This window comes from Acomys russatus, chromosome 27 (assembly GCF_903995435.1).
Source record: "Acomys russatus chromosome 27, mAcoRus1.1, whole genome shotgun sequence".
Taxonomy (NCBI): domain Eukaryota; kingdom Metazoa; phylum Chordata; class Mammalia; order Rodentia; family Muridae; genus Acomys; species Acomys russatus.
Genome location: NC_067163.1, coordinates 57,194,082 through 57,213,305, shown reverse-complemented (window position 1 = coordinate 57,213,305; position 19,224 = coordinate 57,194,082). Strand labels below are relative to the sequence as shown.

General features: G+C 56.5%; 1 protein-coding gene across 1 annotated transcript in view; it reads right to left on the bottom strand.

The window, feature by feature from the left end:
• The window catches only part of Unc13a (unc-13 homolog A), a 37,986-nt gene that overhangs the window by 14,866 nt on the left and 3,896 nt on the right, over positions 1 to 19,224 (bottom strand). The window contains exons 6-25 of the mRNA XM_051169828.1: positions 17,577 to 18,125; positions 17,309 to 17,417; positions 15,834 to 15,880; positions 15,481 to 15,559; positions 14,872 to 14,943; positions 14,550 to 14,769; positions 13,134 to 13,361; positions 12,362 to 12,503; positions 12,070 to 12,239; positions 11,825 to 11,940; positions 10,766 to 10,929; positions 10,006 to 10,156; positions 8,961 to 9,029; positions 8,627 to 8,716; positions 7,625 to 7,759; positions 6,539 to 6,672; positions 4,945 to 5,030; positions 4,352 to 4,478; positions 3,774 to 3,870; positions 3,428 to 3,571 (exon numbers count right to left, since the gene is read on the bottom strand). Coding sequence (XP_051025785.1) covers positions 3,428 to 3,571; positions 3,774 to 3,870; positions 4,352 to 4,478; positions 4,945 to 5,030; positions 6,539 to 6,672; positions 7,625 to 7,759; positions 8,627 to 8,716; positions 8,961 to 9,029; positions 10,006 to 10,156; positions 10,766 to 10,929; positions 11,825 to 11,940; positions 12,070 to 12,239; positions 12,362 to 12,503; positions 13,134 to 13,361; positions 14,550 to 14,769; positions 14,872 to 14,943; positions 15,481 to 15,559; positions 15,834 to 15,880; positions 17,309 to 17,417; positions 17,577 to 18,125 — 2,929 coding nt within the window. The remainder of the gene's footprint in view (positions 1 to 3,427; positions 3,572 to 3,773; positions 3,871 to 4,351; positions 4,479 to 4,944; positions 5,031 to 6,538; positions 6,673 to 7,624; positions 7,760 to 8,626; positions 8,717 to 8,960; positions 9,030 to 10,005; positions 10,157 to 10,765; positions 10,930 to 11,824; positions 11,941 to 12,069; positions 12,240 to 12,361; positions 12,504 to 13,133; positions 13,362 to 14,549; positions 14,770 to 14,871; positions 14,944 to 15,480; positions 15,560 to 15,833; positions 15,881 to 17,308; positions 17,418 to 17,576; positions 18,126 to 19,224) is intronic.

The following is a 19,224-nucleotide window of genomic DNA, read 5'->3' as shown; positions in this document are numbered from 1 at the left end:
TAGAGAAAAGCCGAAAAAGTGGGAGGACAATCCGATGAGACAGACTGTTTCAAAAAAAGAGGGGGGGCTAATGTTGAACCAACTGTGCGACCAGGAGGAGCAGCCCAGGGTTACGGCATCACCATCAGCTTTTCAGTAGTCATAAATCATATGTCTGCTAGCTGCATGGAACAAGGTCATGGTGAGATAGGACGGCATCCTACTAGAAATGGTAGCTCTGAGGCATTTTATTTAGAGAGGCCGTGACTTCATATGGGATGCACTTGACTTATGTGAAACAAATTCTAAATAACTGGGCTACTCAAAATAGAATTATTTCCCAAGACTGTAAGGGATTGGTGACACCTGTACTAGCAGCAGGTCTGCAATTGCTGTCGCTGACATGGTGGAGGGAGGGAGCTGTGAATACTGAACAGCAAAATAGAGTGAGGGGAGTGAATATAGTAACAGTTCAGTCGGTGAGTGAAGGGCAGTACTGTGGTATAAAAGAACAGATTTAATTTGGTAACATTACTATAGGACAATGCCATTTAGTGGCTTTAAGAGCTTGGGACAAAGCTGAGGAGCCCAGGGTGGGGGTGGGGGTGGGGGCAGGGCAGGAGGAAGTCCACCTCATTTGCAAAGATTACACAAGGCTCTAGAGAAACCTTCACTGACTTTTTTTTAAAAACAAGATTAGTCTCAGCAGTGAACAAGGCTGTATCAGACCCTGATGCAAAGTGGGTGTTGAGAGAGACCTTGGCATATGAAAATGCAAACACAGAATGTAAAAAGGTTATGAGGCCATTAGAGGTGCGAGCAGCACCTATGAACGTGTGGGTAAGGGATACGGCCAATATCGATTCTAATGTGTACCAGGCTAATATCATAGGTCAAGCTATAGCTGGAAGTCTCCGATATCAAAACGCCCAGTGATCCATTTGAAGGAAGTATGGCCATTTGCAAGGAGGCTGTGACCAAGCTGCTAAAAGTCTCAGATCTCAAAGTCTCCAGGGCTTTAAATGTGGAAATTTTAGTCATCTGCAACAAAAATGTGGCCTCGGCATCTCTAAGGAGAATGGTTTTCCTACATGTCAAACAGAAAGAAGGCCTGGTATCTGTGGGTGTGTATTCAGTGCAACAAAGGTCACAACTGAGTGCAGATCCAAAAGAGATACGCAAGGTAATTTCTTACTGTTGGGAAATGGCCTTGGTGGCCTCAGCAAAAATCACAAGCTGTTTGCCTTTTGTCAGGCCGGAAACAACAAGCAGGAAGAAGACGTCAGCAGGTGTTGCAGACTTAATGCGCGACCGCAGGCAACAGGTAAACATCTTACTCTACCCTTGGCCCTCAGGGACAGTAGGGATGACCTTGAGAAGGGCTGGACGGACTCCCCAGGGACCCACTGTGCATCCAGGGATGTAGATGATGGTTACAAAAAAAGCCAAGGATACACAGATAAACCCTGTCTCAAAAAACAGGGAAAAAAAAGTCAGAGAAATAATAAAAAATGTGTTTGTTTTACTCCCAGGAGTTGGATGTGGGGCTGCTTTAGACTGTGCAGCAGCTGGCTGTGGTTTGCCTCCTGCTCTAGCAGAGGTGTGGTTTTGCCAGCTGCAGATAGTTTCTGCAATTGTGTGACTTTGGAATCCTGGGAACTTTTCAGAGGATATATAAATGCTGGAGCCCTGATAGGCAGGGTTGGTGGTTGCTGGTTGCTTAGGGAGGTTGGCTGTGCTTTATTAGAAGCTGTGGTCAAAGAAGAAACAAAAGGAAGGAAACTGGATTCAGGAATTTTCCCAATTCCCCTCTCTCCTCTCTCCTCACTTCTCTCCTATCTAGTGATGGGGGTGAAAGTGAGGGATGAAGGCTAGGGAAAAGACCCAACAACGTGGCAAAGACCAGCTACACTAACTCCTTTTTTGTTTTGTTTTGTTTTGTTTTTATTTTTCAAGACAGGGTTTCTCTGTGTAGACGTGGCTGTCCTGGACTCGCTTTGTAGACCAGGCTGGCCTCGAATTCACAGCGATCCACCTGCCTCTGCCTCCCGAGTGCTGGGATTATAGGCGTGCGCCACCATGCCCAGCTTCTAACTCCTTTTTTAAAAACAAGGTCTTGCTATGTAGCCAAGGTTGGCCTTGGCCTCCCACTGCAAAGATCAAATGCAAGTCCTCTATGCCCCACATTTCCCCCTCTGCTTTGAAGGAACTAATCGTGACACTAACCTACTCCTGGTGTCCAGCATGACCTGATCCCGTGTGGAATCCAGATGCCAGCCTTCAGCCCCAGCTCTGTCTGCATGCACCCCATACTGAGCAACCTCATGCAATTCAGAACCCAGCCTGCAGCCCCAAGTCAGAACACTCACCTCCTCACTTTATGATTTCCTTGGAGTTGATAATTGCCTTTGCCTTTTGTCTACATTTGTTTTGTTTAACTTTTCTTTGTGTCGTGCTGGGGACGAGACCCTGGACCTTGCACCTACAGGCAAGTTCTCCACCACGGAGCTCCGTGCCTAGCCTTTCAACCCCCACCTCCCAAACATAGATTTTTAAAAATGTAATTAATGGGCCGGGCGTGGTGGCACATGTCTTTAATCTCAGCACTTGGGAGGCAGAGGTAGACGGATCACTGTGAGTTTGAGGCCAGCCTGGTCTACAAAGTGAGTCCAAGACAGCCAAGGCTACACAGAGAAACCCTGTCTCAGGGAGGAAAAAGTAATAAATTAAGCCGTCATCATTTATTATTATTATTTTACTTTTTAATTTATTTTTGGTTTTTCGAGACAGGGTTTCTCTATGTAGCCTTGGGTGTCCTAAACTCACTTTCTAGACCAGGATGGCCTTGAGCTCACAGAGATCCGCCTACCTCTGCCTCTCAGAGTGCTGGATTACAGGCATGCGCCACTGGGCCCAGCTAAAATTTAATTTGTTGGGGTGGGTGGGTGAGTGGGGGTGAGCATGTGTGCCTGTGTGTGTGAGCGTGTGTGAGCGTGTGTGCGTGTGTGTGAGTGTGTGTGAGCGTGTGTGTGTGTGTGTGTGTGTGTGCCTGTGAAGGAGTCAATTCTCTCCTACCACTCTGTGGGTCCCAGTGCTTGAACTCAGGTAGTTAGGTTTGGTGGCAAGCTCCCTCACCCACTGAGCCATCTCACTGACCCTTCTCAGCGTTTCGTTTTTCCTAGGGTTATCAGGAAAGCCTCATTTTTGCCCTTTTTGCTTCTCTTTTTGAGGTGCTGGGGGTGTTCCAGGGCCATGGGCAGTGCTTCCCTGCTAAACTGCGTCCCCACTCCTCACCTTCCATATCAGCTCCAACCACCCATGTGCAGCTCATCTCCGGGGCTGAGAGCAACCCAACTCCGCCTTGCCTCACCTCCACCACCGCTCCAGCTCATTCCACACCCAGCCTCGGGCGCACCACCCATCCCGCCTCACCCCTCCCAGGCTGCACCTTGGCGAAGCGCCTCATGTAGTGGCCCACGATCTGGGGGTCGGGACACTCCAGCTTTTTGATGATCTCGAAGCTCTGGTTGAGCTGGGAGAAGACGTCCACCACTGAGCAGGAGAACAGGGCGTGCTCCGACGTCTGCTGGAACTGCAGGGAGAGGACAGCAGCAGGGCTGGGGCGCGCTGGGGAGGCCCAAGCCGCAGAAGGGCGGAAGCCGAGGGCTGGATAACAACGACGCCACCACCTCTCACCGCCCGCCGCCGCCGAATGCCCAGAGGAGAGCACCCACAAGTGGGGCATCCGGACAGTCACACCGACAGTCCACGGCCACCACCCACGGCCTCCTTACCCCGTCCTTCTTGTCCCGCTCCAGCGCACCATGCAGGAAGTCTCGCGACACCTCCTCGTTCTCGTCCAACCACTGGATGACAAAGGGTTCAAACCACCTGAAAAGGGACAGATGAGCTGCGCCCCGCCTGCCCACCGCTGCCTGCTGGACCCGCTTCTGACCTGGAGCTGGGTGCAGGCTTCAGTCTGAGCTCTCGGGACCTGGTGACTGAGGCTCTGCCCCCGCCTGTTGTCCCCCAGTGGTTTCAGTTTGCTTAGAGTTTCTCTTAAATAAGGAGTTGATGTAGCCCAGGCTACCCTCAAACTCACTATGCACCCGAAGACGACTCGGAAGAACGAAGAGTTTGAGGAAGAGGATGGGGGGGGGCAGAGGAAGGAGCTTTTAGCCTTCGCAGAGGGAAAATATTTCAGTGACCGCTTCTGTCTCAACACGGTGGCTTCCTCCTCACCCTGCCCCACGCGATGCGGCTGCTTGCCCGGATGCTGGGTCCGCTGTCAGGGAGGTGGCTCCGGCACCCTAGGCCCCAGAAGCCTCCCGGGTTCTGGTGACCCTCTTGCCGGCGGGACTCGGGGACTTACGCAGGGTACTCAGGCACGCGGTCCTTGAAGGCGGGCAGCTCGGCCACGTACTCGTTGTACAGCCACTTGACCTTGAAGTGCAGGTTCATGTAGTCGGCGCTCTTGCACAGCCGGTGTTTGTCATGCTCTGCCAGGAGGGACACAGGCTCAAGCCGGAGGCCTGGCGCCTCCAGCACCCCGCCAGTACCGCCCTCCACTCACGGCAGCACCCCACCGGCACACCCCCCCGCCCACGGCAGCACCCCGCCAGCATCCCACCGGCACCCCGCCATCACCCCCCACACCCCGCCGGCACCCCGCCGGCACCCCCCTCCACTCACGGCAGCACCCCACCGGCACCCCCCTCGCCCACGGCAGCATCCCACCGGCACCCCGCCATCACCCCCCACACCCCGCCGGCACCCCGCCAGCACCCCCCTCCACTCACGGCAGCACCCCACCGGCACCCCGCCATCACCCCGCTGGCACCCTGCCATCACCCTATCAGCACCCTGCTATCACCCCCCAGCACCCCACCATCACCCCATCAGCACCCTGCCATCACTCTGCCGGTACCCCACCATCACCCCGCCCACGTGGGCTCAGAGACTCACCCTCCATGGCGTACTTCATGTCTTGGGCAAAGAGGCTCCACATCACCTCAGCGCTGATCTTCCCCACGTTCAGCTCCTGCGGAAACCTGGGAAAGGACATGGAACCGGAGCTAGGATGGACGGCAGCACTCGGACCTCCTGCTGCAGGCCAGAGGGCCTGAAGGCCAGGCTAGCCCATCAGCCGCCAGCGCATCCAGCCGCCTGCCCGTCGGGACGCAGCCGCCTCAGTAAGTACCTGTCTTAAGCCCACACCTACGTCACCACGAGGTGTCAGGGTTGACGCTCCCACCCTCACTTCAGTGCTCACTTTGAAAGAAACCAACTCAGTGGCTCCTTCAGCTATTAAGTATCGCACAGAAGCCGGGCGTGGTGGCGCACGCCTTTAATCCCAGCACTCGGGAGGCAGAGGCAGGCGAATCGCTGTGAGTTCGAGGCCAGCGTGGTCTACAAAGTGAGTCCAGGATGACCAAGGCTACACAGAGAGACCCTGTCTCGAAAAACCAAAAAAAAAAAGTATCGCACAGAGGCCAATCCGTAAGAGGCTGCGTCCCCCAGGGATGGGGTCCCTCTGCGTTGCCAAGGCCACCCTCAGAGCCACTCCTGTCGCATGACGAGCAGCTGGGATGGCAGGTGTGCGGCCCAGCCAGCTCCAGCAGTCTATACTCCAGTTTATTTCTAGGCCAGTGGGATGGCTCAGTGGGTAGAGCCGCTTGCCACCAAGCCTGAAGGCCTGGGTTCAGTCCCTAGTGTCATCCACATGGTGAAGGGAGAGACCGACTCCCATAAGCTGTCTTGTGCCTGCCACAGGTAATGCTGTCACACACACACACACATACCACAGACACACATGTGCACACACACACAACAGAGACAGACACACAGATACACACACACAGACACATGCACACACACGCACACAGATACACAGACACATAGACACACAGACACACACACACACCAGACACACACAGACACACGCGCGCACACGCACACAGACACATGCGTGTGTGCACACAGACACATGCGTGTGTGCACACAGACACACACACACACACACACACACACACACCCCAGGTTTGATTCCCATCACCGGCATGACAGCTCATCATCTATAACCGCAGTTCCAGGGCCTCTAACGCCCCCTGCTGTCCTCTGTAGGTACCAAGCATGCAGGCACAACACCCAAACTCATAACATAATACATACTTAAAAAAATAAAGTAAAATAAATGTTAATTAATACAAAATTTAAAGTTCATGCCCCAGTTGTAAACACACACTCAAACTCCTGTAGTCCGACTCTCACTTCCACAGGTGGACCTGTGGTTCAAGCCTGTCCTCCCAGCTTCTCAGGAAACCGAAGCAGGAAGATTTCAAGCTAAGGGCCAACCTGGGCTACAGAGTGAGTTAGAGTGAGGAGCTTTACAGAGACTCAACCACAAAATAAAAAGCCAGCCAGTGGGACCACACACACACACACATGCACACACATGCACACACACGCACACACATGCACACACACATTCGGAGCTTCCAGAGACGGCCATTCTGTGACAGGCCGCCTACCACCCACGCAGGCCTCGGGTGGTGCTCACTGGTTGAGGCAGGGCGTGTAGGAGTTCTTGTCCTCCTCAATGATGGAAACGATGAGTGTGATCAGCTTGGACCAGAAGTCCAGGTTCTTGATGCTGGGGCCCTGCTCCTCCGGGGGGACCTCACCCTTCCTGGCCTGAAAGACACAGAGGAGACAATGTTTCCACCTGGGGCAGAGAGGGCGGGAAGCCTGGTGCAGGGCGGCGCGCAGGAGCCCGGTGAGCAGAGATGGACACAGAGACAGCAGCTGCCACCCCCGCTCCAGACTGCAGTGCCAGCCTCAGGCTAGCCTAAGCCTCTGGCTTCTTTCCTGAGATGGAGACTCAAGATGCGGTTCAGGCTGGCCCGGAACTCTCCGTCCTGGTATCTTACTGTCCCAAGGGGGATGGGCTGTCGTCTTCCACCAGGTGGGTCCCGGGGCTGAGCCACAGATAAGCAGGCTTGGCAGCAAGCCCCCACGCCCTCCCGTTCTTTTCCTTTTTAATTTTACATGCATTTCTGCTGATCTGTATGTACACCGTAGGTATGTGGGTACCCAAGGAGGCCAGAGGCACAGCAGTTATAGCCACCGTGTGGGTGCCGGGAACTGAACTCGGGACCTCTGGAAGAGCAGTCAGGACTCTTAACCCTGAGTGGCCTCCCCAGCTTGACTCACTGAACCTTTGCAAAGTCGAGACTCTCCACTAGTCTTGAAGCTTTAACTCGAACCCAACATGCGCATTTTTGTTCTGTTTTGTTTTCTTTTCTTTTTCAAGACAGGGTTTCTCTGTGTAGCCTTGGCTGTCCTGGACTCACTTTGTAGACCAGGCTGGCCTCGAACTCACAGCGATCCACCTGCCTCTGCTTGCCGAGTGCTAGGATTAAAGGCGTGCGTCGTCACGCCCGGCTAACAAGTTCATTTTTGAGTGCCTGTCGAGTACTCGGTGCTAAGTCCTCCACCGAAGGCACCAACTGCTCTTTTCTTATTGAGATCGTTCCCCAGCCCTGACGTGTGGTCCCTAAGCTCTGGACTCAGAAGAAAACGCCGAGGGTCTGAGAACCAACCACGCATCCCCAGGCGCCTGGGTAGGTGACGCTCCAGGCCTCACCGGGTCTGTCTGGTACTCCCGGCCGTACAGCTCATGGCAGTTGTTGAAGATGTACTCGTAGGTGGAGTTGAGGCAGGCCTTCACGCAGTCCTTCACCACCTGGCTGGCACGCGGTGGGCTCTGCAGTTCCTGAACCTGAAAATATGGCGGGCCGGGTGAGGAGCGGGGCCTCGCGGGGTGGGCCGGGCCAGAGGGCGGGGCCTCGCAGGGTGGACCGAGTGAGGGGGCGGGACCTCGCAGGGTAGACCGAGTGAGGGGCGGGGCCTCGCGGGGTGGGCCGGGCCAGAGGGCGGGGCCTCGCAGGGTGGGCCGGGTGAGGGGGCGGGGCCTCGACACCCAGATGCCGTGTGAGGTGCTACCTGTTGATTGACTGGTTTTCCCACAGTGCTTCTATTGTCTATTATTTATTTGTCTCACCATGTAGACCAGAGAAGGCTTGATTCTGCTTCCTGAGAGCTGGGACTAAAAGTGTGTGCTACCATATCTAGATGATTTTCCTGGCTTGTTGTTGTTAATTAATTATATTTTGTGTATATGAGTATATTGTCTTCATGCACACCAGAAGAGGGTGTCAGATCCCATTACAGATGGCTGTGAGCCACCATGTGGTTGCTGGGAGTTGAACTTAGGACCTCTGGAAGATGAGCTAAAACTACTGAGCCATCTCACCAGCCCATTTTTCCGAGTTTTTGATCATATACATTTTTAGCACCTGTGTGTGTGCATGTTGTGTGTGTGTGTGTGCGTGCGTGCATGTGCACAAGTGCATTTGGAGGCCAGAGGACAGCCTGTGGGAGTCAGTTCTCTGCTTCTGCCATGTCGGCCCAGGGAATGGAACTTGCATAGCCAGGTTCCATGGCGAGCACCGTTAGCCACTGCACCACGTTGCCAGCCCCCGCTACGTGGTTAAGGACGCACTGTAGCAGTGGCCACGGTCGAGCCACTAGAATTCTTCCCACGGCTGCGTGAGGACAGGCAGAGCACGCCTTGGGGGACACCCACCTTCATGCGGAAGAAGGTGATGCTGGTGAGGAGGTCCACAGTGGATTTGAGGTCCTGTAGCCGCTCCGGGCTGCTGGCCGGGAAGTTGTTCTGTGGGATCAGGCAGGTGGTGAGAGACGGAGGCGGGTGGGGGTGGGCAGGGGCACGGGGGATGGGGACGACACGACAGTTCCACGTGCTGCATGGATGCCAACAGTCCCCCAGCTTCAGCACGTGGGGACACAGGAGCATGTGCAGGCTGCCCTGGGTCCCTGGCCCTCTCTCTGCTCTGGGCGACTGTCCCCCACAGGGACACAAGCTCCAGGGAGCAGACTCAGGCACAAGCGCCTCTCACCCGGTACATGGACAGGTCGATCCGCAGCGAGTTGTGGAGCTGGTCCAGGAGTTTCACAAAGCGCTCTTTCTAAGTGGAAGATGGGGGAGGGTGGAGGCGGGGGTCAGGGCTTCGGTGATGTCACTGAATAGGGGAGGGTGGAGGCGGGGTCAGGGCTGTGGTGACGTCACTGAATGGGGGAGGGCAGAGGTGGGATCAGGGCTGCGGTGACGTCACTGAATGGGGGAGGGTGGAGGCGGGGTCAGGGCTGCAGTGACGTCACTGAATAGGGGAGGGTGGAGGCGGGGTCAGGGCTGCGGTGACGTCACTGAATGGGGGAGGTTGGAGGCGGGGTCAGGGCTGCAGTGATGTCACTGAATAGGGGAGGGTGGAGGCGGGGGTCAGGGCTTCGGTGATGTCACTGACTAGGGGAGGGTGGAGGCGGGGTCAGGGCTGCGGTGACGTCACTGAATAGGGGAGGGTGGAGGCGGGGTCAGGGCTGCAGTGACGTCACTGAATGATGGCTGCTAAATTGGCTGGGTGCTCCCTAACCAAGAACCGCCACCCAACCAAACCCCATTTCTTTCTATCCTTTTGACACAGGGTCTCTGTAGCCCAGGCTGGCCAGGAACTGAAGGTTGTCCTGCCTCAGCCTCCTGAGGCTACAAGCATGTAAGTCGCCATAACTGGGTCACGTGACGTGAAGAGTGAACTGAGGCCTTAGTTATCCTACAGAAGAGCTTCAAGCATTCTACCAACTCTACCTTGGGGGAAGGAGTTGGTTTCTCAAAACAGGGTTTTTCTGTATAACCCTGGCTGTCCTGGGACTGGCTCTGTACACCAGGCTGGCCTTGAACTCAGAGATTCGCCTGCCTCTGCCTCCCAGGTGTTGGGATTAAAAGCATGCACCACTACCTCCTGGCCATTCTACCCACTCTTAATGTCAGACTCCATTCTATGAATGAGCAAACTGAGGCTCTGAAACAGGCAGACACTGGGGCAGAGGCACACAGACATGCTACTATGGACTAAGGAAGTCTGTCCAACCATGGCCCCTCAGACTGACCCCGAAGTTGGAGGCAGCGAAGCGGTCAGAGGCAGACACGTTGGTGGAGGCGGTCGTGTGAGCGTAGTAGGCGTTGATGTTGGCAAGCAGGGTGCTCATGACAGCGGGTACCCCAGGGCACATGTACTTAGAGGAGAGGCAGGCAAAGTGGCTGGCGGGCGGGAGCGGGAGGCACTGGGTCTAGGGACCAAGATTGTGGGGTCCCCAGAACTCCAAGACACCACTAGGAGATGGCCCCTGTTCCTGATCTCCTTTGCCTTGGCCTGGCTCAGTCCTGCCTGACTACCTCTGTGAATCCCATGCCCTTTCTCCCACATTTTGTTTGTTTGTTTGTTTTCTTGTTTTTCGAGACAGGGTTTCTCTGTGTAGCCTTGACTGTCCTGGTCTCACTTTGTAGACCAGGCTGGCCTCGAACTCACAGAGATCCACCTGCTTCCCCAGTGCTGGGATCTCCCGCATGTTTTAATTTTATTTTTTGAGACAGAGTCTCATGTAACCCAGGCTGGTTTCAAATCCAGTATTTAGCCAAGGATGACCCTTCTGCTGCGGCCCCGAGCGATGATGTCACAGGTGTGTGCCGCCCTCTGACCCATCTCCGGCTGTCTCGGCTGCTGCTTCCCTCCGCCCCTCACTGGCTCCCTGGTCCCCACCCGCCTATAGCAGCAGCACCCTGATAATCTCCTGGGGGATGTGACATGGACCCCATTCCCCAGGTCTGCCAGTGTCAGCCCAGGCTCCCGCCCGCCGACTGTGCCCTCACGTCATGGCTTGGTAGATGGACTCCACGCCGTAGCGCATGGCAAATTCATCCACAATCTCCTGGGCGGTCTCATCATAGTAAACCTTCCACGCGTCATCACCCTTCGCATCAGGGATCTTCACCACTCCGTTGTTCTGCACGTCGGTCACGAAGTGGAACAGGTTCTGCACCGGAGAGACACGTCACTGGAAGTGAGGAGGGGCCTGGAGGACAGGCTCACATCACCCCTCCTTCCAGCCACTCACCCACCGGCTGTCACCCATCATCCTCTGCAGCACCAGGTCTCACGTGTGCCCTCATCCACCCTCCCTAAACACACACACACACACACACACACACACCACTCACCCACCCACAACCCCCATCTGTCCATCCATTCATCTGTCCACCCACCCATCTGACTATCCCACATATCTTTTTTTTTTTTTTTTTTGAGTTTTTGAGACAGGGTTTCTCTGTGTAGCCCTGGCTGTCCTGGACTCACTCTGTAGACCAGGCTGGCCTCGAACTCACAACGATCCACCTGCCTCTGCCTCCTGAGTGCTGGGATTAAAGGCGTGCGCCACCACGCCCAGCTTATCCCACATATTTTATCCATTGCCTGTATCTGCCCCCTCATCCATCCATCGTTCACTTTTCTGTGTATCTGATCCCCCCCCCCCCGCCAAGCCCCCAAAGCACTCAGTTTATTTCTGGAGATCACTAGAGATCACTTAAGTCTGCATCCTCCACCCTCTGTCACCCACCCACTCCCTCAGCCACGCCCCCAAGAGCGTTGATCTTATTCTTTGTCCCCCCATTTAGTCGTCATTGGGCCACACTCATTTGGGAAGCGGCACTTGGGGACAGCATTCTCTCCAGAAGGCCAGGCAGGAGTGCAGCCTTGAGAGCTGGCCTGGAGGCCCACGAGAGGATCCTTGGTACACGCATAGTCATTTCTTAGAGGGAGGGGACCGAGTGGGGAACCACCTGAGGTGCACGGTTGCAGTGTGTCCGGGAGGAAGGGTGGTAGGGCACGGTGATGAAGGAGCCAACTGTGCTTGGCACTGAGGGCCTTACCTCGTGCAGACAGGTGTACTGGACATGGTAGGGCGCCACCTTCTCCTCCCCTTTGATCTCCACACTGATATGAAGCCGAATGGCCCCCGACACCGCGGACTTGTCTGTTCTCTTGTCTGCATTGTGGGACATGGCGTTAGAAGGTTCCAGAGCAGCGTATGAAGCTCTGCAGCCTCCCTGACCCCAGGGTCTCTTGTGCTGCATTTCCTGGGCCACCTCCCTCCCTGAGGCCTCCCCTCACTCACCCAGATTGTACCACACGTCCATCTCGCCGCTCAGTGTTCGCACCTCGATGATCGTCTGACCCAGGAAGTCATCGGACTCCCTCTTAAACCTCTGTTTCACGCGGGATTTGATGTCATCGTCTTCATCCCAGACACGCACTTTGATCCGGTCAGAGGAGTTGTGACACTCACTGTGTGGGGGAGATTGAAGGGGCAGGCATCAGGGGGCTGCCCAGCGTCCAGCTGCAGGGGCCCCTGTAGCTTGACCCGCAAGCGAGCCTAGTTTGGAGCTGGGGGCCAGCCAGTGACTCACAAGTGAAAGTTCTCTTCCCACACTGGGTTGAGGTTCCCGTAGATGGTTTTTGTCCTTTTCTTGGTCTTCCCAACCTGGACGGTGACATAAGGATCACTGGAGCCTGTCTTGTCCTTGGCCTGCAAGCCCTGGGCACAGACCACTGAAAGACACACACCACACAAACATGTGTTCAAAAGGGTGAACTCGCCAAAAGCGGCCACTAGCACGTGACGTGGGGCAGCCACAGACACAGCCCAGCTAGTCTTGCTAGAGACGTGCCACAGGGCTCCTGAGCTGCTGCACCTACCTTCCCACGCGCCCAGCCATTTATCTATCTCTCCTGTCACCCACCCACCTACCCACCTATTCATCCACCTACCCATCAACCCATTCACCCATCCACGCGTGCATCCACCCATCCACTCCTCTCTGCTGTTTTCCATCTGCCACCTACCTACCTATCCCTCTAAGCCTGCACCCACCCATCCTTCCACCCACCCACCCACTCTTCTCTTGATATATCTAACATAGCATCTGCCCCCCTACCCATTTGCCCACCCTCTCACCCACCCACCCATCCATCTTAGGCTTGTCATCCATCCATCCACACATCCAAGCCTTCAGGCCCCATCCATCAACCCACTCACCCACCCACCCACTTACACACCATAGGTGGGACCATTCTGGCAAGCCCTAAGGTCCTCAAGCCGAAGCGCGCTCCCTCAGTTCCATGCACCCCTCCGTTCTCTCCCCAAACCCCCACACCGGGGGGCTGTCTGCGCACGCGCACCCGTGATGCTGATTTTGGCAGACCACTTGGACGTGCCGTCCAGCACGCTCTGCTTGACGGCCTTCATCTGCTGCGTGTGCGAGCTCTTGGTGACAGCGAAGATCTCCTGGATCAGCTCGAAGATCTCAGGTTTGTTGCGCTCGCGGATCTTCATGCGGTCCTTCAGTACCATGATGATGTTCTGCGTGCGGTCTTCCGCGCCATGCTTGGAACTCTTCTCCGCAGCCCCTGCCGTCGCAGATGCACCTGGCCTTGGTGTCCAGCTGCTTGCCTCCAACCCTCCATCCCAGGCCGGTCCCCCCAGGGTTTTGGCTAAGCCAAGACCTCTGAGGCTGCTCCGGCCTAGCCACGGCCCCAAAGTCTCCCGCCTTCCCAGAACCCAATTTTTTGAGTCTCTGGCACCCCGAGTCCCCGCCCACTCTGGCCTCCACTCTAAGCAGCTCCCTCTCTGTCATATTCTGAATTCCCTGCCCACAGGCCTCACGGGGAGTCACGCCTACACGGAGTCTCCACCCACCTACAAATCGTAGTGTCTGAGGGCACGTCCTACGAGACACGCCCCCTCTGGGCCACACCCTTAGCGAGGCCCCGTCTCTTCTGAGCCCTCTCTTCCTCCCTCCCTCTCCTGTCACTGACCAATCACGGTGTCTGAGCCTGTTCACCCATAGCCTTCCGGTCAGGTGAGCGTCCTTCCTTCCTAAGGCCCGCCCTGTTAGAGCACCAGCACTTAGCTATCCCTCGGTCCCCTCCCCTCCTGAGGGCCTCGTTTCTCTAAGGCAGAGTTGTAGGGCAGACAAGTCTTTCTCACCTGAAAGCCCCTACACAGACCAGCACCCTCTGCCTCTACCGCCTCAGCTCCTCTAACTAAGGCCCCTTCTAAGGCCCCTTCTCCTGTCCCAGCCCTTAAAATTCTCACATTCCCAATGCAGCGACCCCCTGTAATACAGTTCCTCACGGTGTGGTGACCCCAACCATAAAGGTGTTTCGTTGCTACTTCATAACTGTAAGGTTTCTACTCTTACGAATCGTACGGTAAACATGCAGGTTATCTGATTTGCGTCCCCCAAAGGGATCATGGCACACACATGGGGAACTGCCTCGCACAAACCGTGAGGAGTCCCGCCCCTAGCCTAAGCCCCGCCCACATAACCATGCCCGTTGCCTTGCCTCTGGCTATTATTCCTGTGGCATCCCCCCCACCCCACCCCATTAAGCTTCTGCAGCCAGCCCTGACATACCCCCTCAGCTCACCCACTCAAGCTGACCACACTGCTCAGCCCTGGCCCACTCCAGCCTGGCCCTTTCCCTCCTGTCTGGGGCCCCCCACCTGCACCTCACGTAGTGAGAGGTCTGGTGAAGTCCGGCCCCGCCCACCCGTCTCGGCCCCTCCCCTCCCACCCTGGTCCCGCCCCTCACGCTGCAGGCAGTCCGCGTTGAGCAGGTCCTGGCACTTCTCGTGGCACTTAACGCCGCACTCCGTGCAGCGCATGCCCTGCCGCGCGATGCCCCACAGCAGCCCCTCGCACTCGTAGCAGTAGGTGGGCGTGGTGGCCGTCCACACCTCGAAGTTGTGCGGCGTGGTGCAGGAGATGGGGTAGATTAAGGCTTGCAAGGTCTTCTTGTAAACGTGGTTTTTCTGAGGGAACGAGGGCCGCGTGGGGCATGGGTGTCCCAGACACCCCGCCCCACCCCCGCCCCTACATCGCCACAGGGCCACTTCCAGAGACCCCTGACTCACCAGCTCCTCATTGTTTAACGTGCTGGAGGCCAAGGCCGAGGTGATGCCCGCCTTCCGCGACTGGACCAGTGACTGTGGCGGGGAAGGTAGCCAGTGAGTACAGGCACCACAAGGGAGATCGTAGTGCCGGGGCGGAGGGGGGGGCAGGAATGGAGGGGGCATGGGGGGCGGGGAGGGAGGGGGAATGGGGGACGGGGATGGAGGGGGGCGGTGGCAAGGGGACTGGATTAGAAGGAATCTTGGGAGGTGAATTTCCCACACCCCAAAGGCAGGACTTGGGAGACATCCACTGAGCAAAACTCTCAGCCGGGCATGGATCAAGGTAGCTCCGAGCGTGAGAACACCTGCTCTCCCACACGAGAGCCTTGGAACCCACACAAGGGGCACAGCTAAAATCTCCACCTAAAGGAGGGTGTCTGGGGAGACACACATGCTCACCATCACTCACCATAGCCTGAGGTCCAGGATGCATGGGGGTGGAAACCAGGGTACATTAGTCCCAAAGACTGCCTGGGCAGCCCCCAGCCTCAGGGCCGCTGCAGGCAGTTGTGCAGCTTGCACACCTGCTCACAGCAGTCGCCCTCAGGGTAGGAGCATGGAGCAGCTCACCAGGTCGCTCACGAGGGGAATGGGTTTCCGTTTCCGGATGTCTGGCATGCTGTCAATGATGATGAGGCCACCGCCAGGGCTGCAAGACACAGGGGGACACTGAGGCTCCTGGCCTGCGCTCCCAGCTGAGGGTCTGGGCCTGCGCTCCCAGCCTTACACCCATCACCCAAGGGAGAGGCAGGACCCCTTCCCTCCCCGTGGGCTGAGAGTTCAACTGTCAGGCGAAAGACTCGCTTTCTCCTCTCAAGATGGAACCTTCTTCACACTCCACCCCCAGCCTGAGTGACAGGCATGGACCAACCCTAAGCTCTGGCTTTAAAATATGCCCGAGGTAACAGGGATGCTCTACTCACCCTCCTTTGAACCATAGAGACTTGGACATCTCTCCTTCTCCTCGTGCCTGCAGGACAGACAGACAGAAGACAGACATCCTGGTCACCCCTCTACTCCCAGGGCAAGCTGTACACCCACCTCTGCCTCCTGTGTGGGTGAGGAATCAGGAGAGCCAGGTCCTACACCTCCCTGTGCCCCTCTGGGGTTCTGGGCCCTGGCCTGGGATACAGGCTGCAAGCGGCAGATGCAGCTGTCAAACGTCCTCTGTCAATCTGAATACCTGACATCATTTCCCCTGTACGGTCTTGTTGAACTCTGTTGTTGTTAAGTTTAACTTTATTTTTGACCAGATCTTGCTACATAGCCCCAGCTGGCCTTGACCTGAAATCCCTCTGCCTCAGCCTCTGGAGTGCTGGGATGACAGCCTTGTGCCATCACATCCAACTGAATGTATCTAATCTTTTAAAAAGTTTTTTATTATGACTATGTGGATGTGTAGGAATGTTTTGCCTGCATGTGTGTCTGTGGATCACATGTGTGCCTGGTGCCCACAGAGGCCAAGAGAGGGCATTGGGTCCCTTGGCACTGGAGTTATAGACAGTTGTGAGCTGCCCTGTGGGTGCTGGGAGGTCTTCTGTGAGAGCAGCCAGATGCTTTTCAACGGGCAAGGAGTCTGCACTGGAATGGCTGTGCTGGGACATCGGATGCACCTAGCACCCTGCTTCCCGATGCCCCAGCCCAGTGTGCATGGTCACCCCAATATCAACACGCCTCAGTGCTCAGCTGGGACAAAGGAGCCTACTGAAGACTCACTGGGACCTCCAACTTCATCGTGTCACTCTTCCTGCAGGTGGTGGTGACTGCACCTGCTAAACAATGCCAGTTCTAACGCTGACCTCTGAAATTCACATGGCTCTTCCTGTCTCTGGCCTCCAATTCTGATCACTACAGATTTGGAAAGTCCACACTTCCATCAGGGAGGCTGGGGCTGGGCCAGTAGGGCCAGCGGATGGAGCCACAGGGTCAGGAGAGATGGGGTGGTACCCTCACATCTGTCTGAAAGGGGCCATAGAGCTAGCTGAGTGTGGGGTATGGGTGGGCGTGGTCTTTCTTGGGGCGGGCGTGGCCTTTGTTGGGGTGGGCATGGCCTTTGTTGGGTGATGAACAAGGTCTTGCTGGGTGTGATCTTGTTGGGTGTGGTGATGGATGAAGTCTTGCTGGATGGGAGGGGTGGACTTTCCTGGGTGCGAGTGGGTGTGGTCTCGCTGGGTGTTGGTGGGCGTAGCTTTTGCTGGGTGTCAGTGTGGTCTCGCTGGGTGGGTTCTTTCTGTGTAGGGATGGGAGCTGATTATGGGTGAAATGACGGGCATGATTTGAGGAGGGGTGGGGTTTGAGTGCGGTCTTTCTGGTGTGTGGGATGATAGGCAGTTCTTGGTGGGCGTGGCCTCCATGGCGGACACAGGTAGGTAAGGCCACAGACTGATGAGTCACTCACCTCCTGCAGCTGCATGCGCACCTTGTTGAAGGCTCGCAACCAGTTGGCTTTGGCCCTGGACATGGCATCCTGACCTTCCTGGACCTCCTCATCCTCTCGAGGCCTGAAACTAAGCCAGGGACGGCAGGCAGAAGCTCAGAACGGCTCTGTGGGACCCCAGCCTCCCTCTCCTGCTCTCCTGCTCTGCTCTGAGCAGCTCTATGCATGCTGCTGCTCAAAGCCCACAGAGCTCTCTGACGGCCCCCTGCACCTCAGTCCCTCCAGATACCTCTCCTCAGACTTGGGGGGCTCAGCTTCCTGTGCACGCTCGGCAGCTGCCATCTCTTCAGGCGTGGCCGCTTTGGGGACACCCTTGGCCACATCTGGGGCCTCTGTGGGCACAGCTGGAACCTTGTCATCTTTCTGAGGCATGGCCGGTGGAAGGCTGACCCGCTTGAACTCTTTGGGCTCGGCCACGGTGGAGTCCTCCTGCTGGGCATAGCTAGCCAGGTCATCAGGTATGTCCTCCTCCTCCAGCTCCTCTTCCTCCTCCTCCAGCTCCTCCTCCTCCTCCAGCTCCTCCTCTTCCAGCTCCTCCTCCTCCTCAGGCAGCTCCTCATCCTCCAGGTCCTCCAAGTCCTCATCATCCTGGTCCCATCGGGGTGAGTCTTTGTGGTAGCTCACGGAGCTGTGACAGGAGTGGTAGGAGTCGCGGTCCCGTTCGCCGTCCAGCTCTGAACCTTGCAGGCTGTGCTCATCCGGGTCGAAGTCCTCGCTCAGCTGTGAGCTGCCCTGGCTCAGCTCCCCCGAGGACGCATAGCGGCTGCTGCCTGTGGGGCTGCGAGGAAGCGGTCAGCCCTCGGCCATGTCACCAACCCTGCACACACACCATCACCCAGGGCGCCTACTATGTGCTCGCTCCTGCTCAAGAGACCAGGAGTGAGGGTGTATCCACCCAGGCGTGTAATCAGCATGGATTGAGTGCGTGTGGTGTGCTTGCTGCTGGAACACGGGCCACGCATCTGCTCATCATCGGTAGAGCACCTTACTGGAGACCCACCTATCTGACACACTTATCCTGGGTTAAGCACCTAGTGTGTGTGTGTTCCAGCTCAAGACACCAGGAACACGGGGCACAGGAGCCAGGCATCTGCTTGGCATGAAGTGAGCACCTACTGCGTGCTTGCTGCTGCTGTCCGTGCACCAAGAATAGCTGGCTTGCCGGGCGTGGTGGCGCACGCCTTTAATCCCAGCGCTTGGGAGACAGAGGCAGGCGGATCTCTGTGAATTCTAGGCCAGCCTGGTCTACAAAGTCTAGGCCAGCCAGGGCTACACAGAGAAACCCTGTCTCAAAAAACAAATAAACAAACAAAACAAAAAAGAATGGCTTGACTGAGACGCACCTTCCTCTACCGGTACAGACTCAGCCATCTCCACAATCCCGGCCTCAGAACCTTTCCTGCAGCCCTGACACTCTGCCATGTCCAGCCATCCATTAGAAGCTCCTAATGTCCCCCACCCCACCCCAATCATCCCAGACATTACGTGGGATCGCTCCCCATCTTAAACACTGCTGGGGCCTCTTCCCTAGCTATTCCCTGGAGCGGCATTGCAGTTAGGGGAACCCCCCTCAAAGCTTTATTTGTCAATTGGATGTGTCTGCCACATGGCATTTGGATGTCAACCAGGGGCGATGCTCACACGCCCCCTCGTGGTGACGTTCCGAACTGCACCGCCGGGCTGAGCTGCGGGAGAGACGCAGGCAAGGCTGGAGCCCACCACCCCAGGTTTGGGTCCCTCTGCTTGCTAGGGTGAGGCTTGATCCTTCCCCACTGGCTCCCATAGGCTGATTCTGAATCCATTCCAATGGATCCGGGCCCCCTGCCTCCCTGCCAGGATCTCCGGCCTTTGATGGAAGCCTTGCTTGCCTTTGAGGG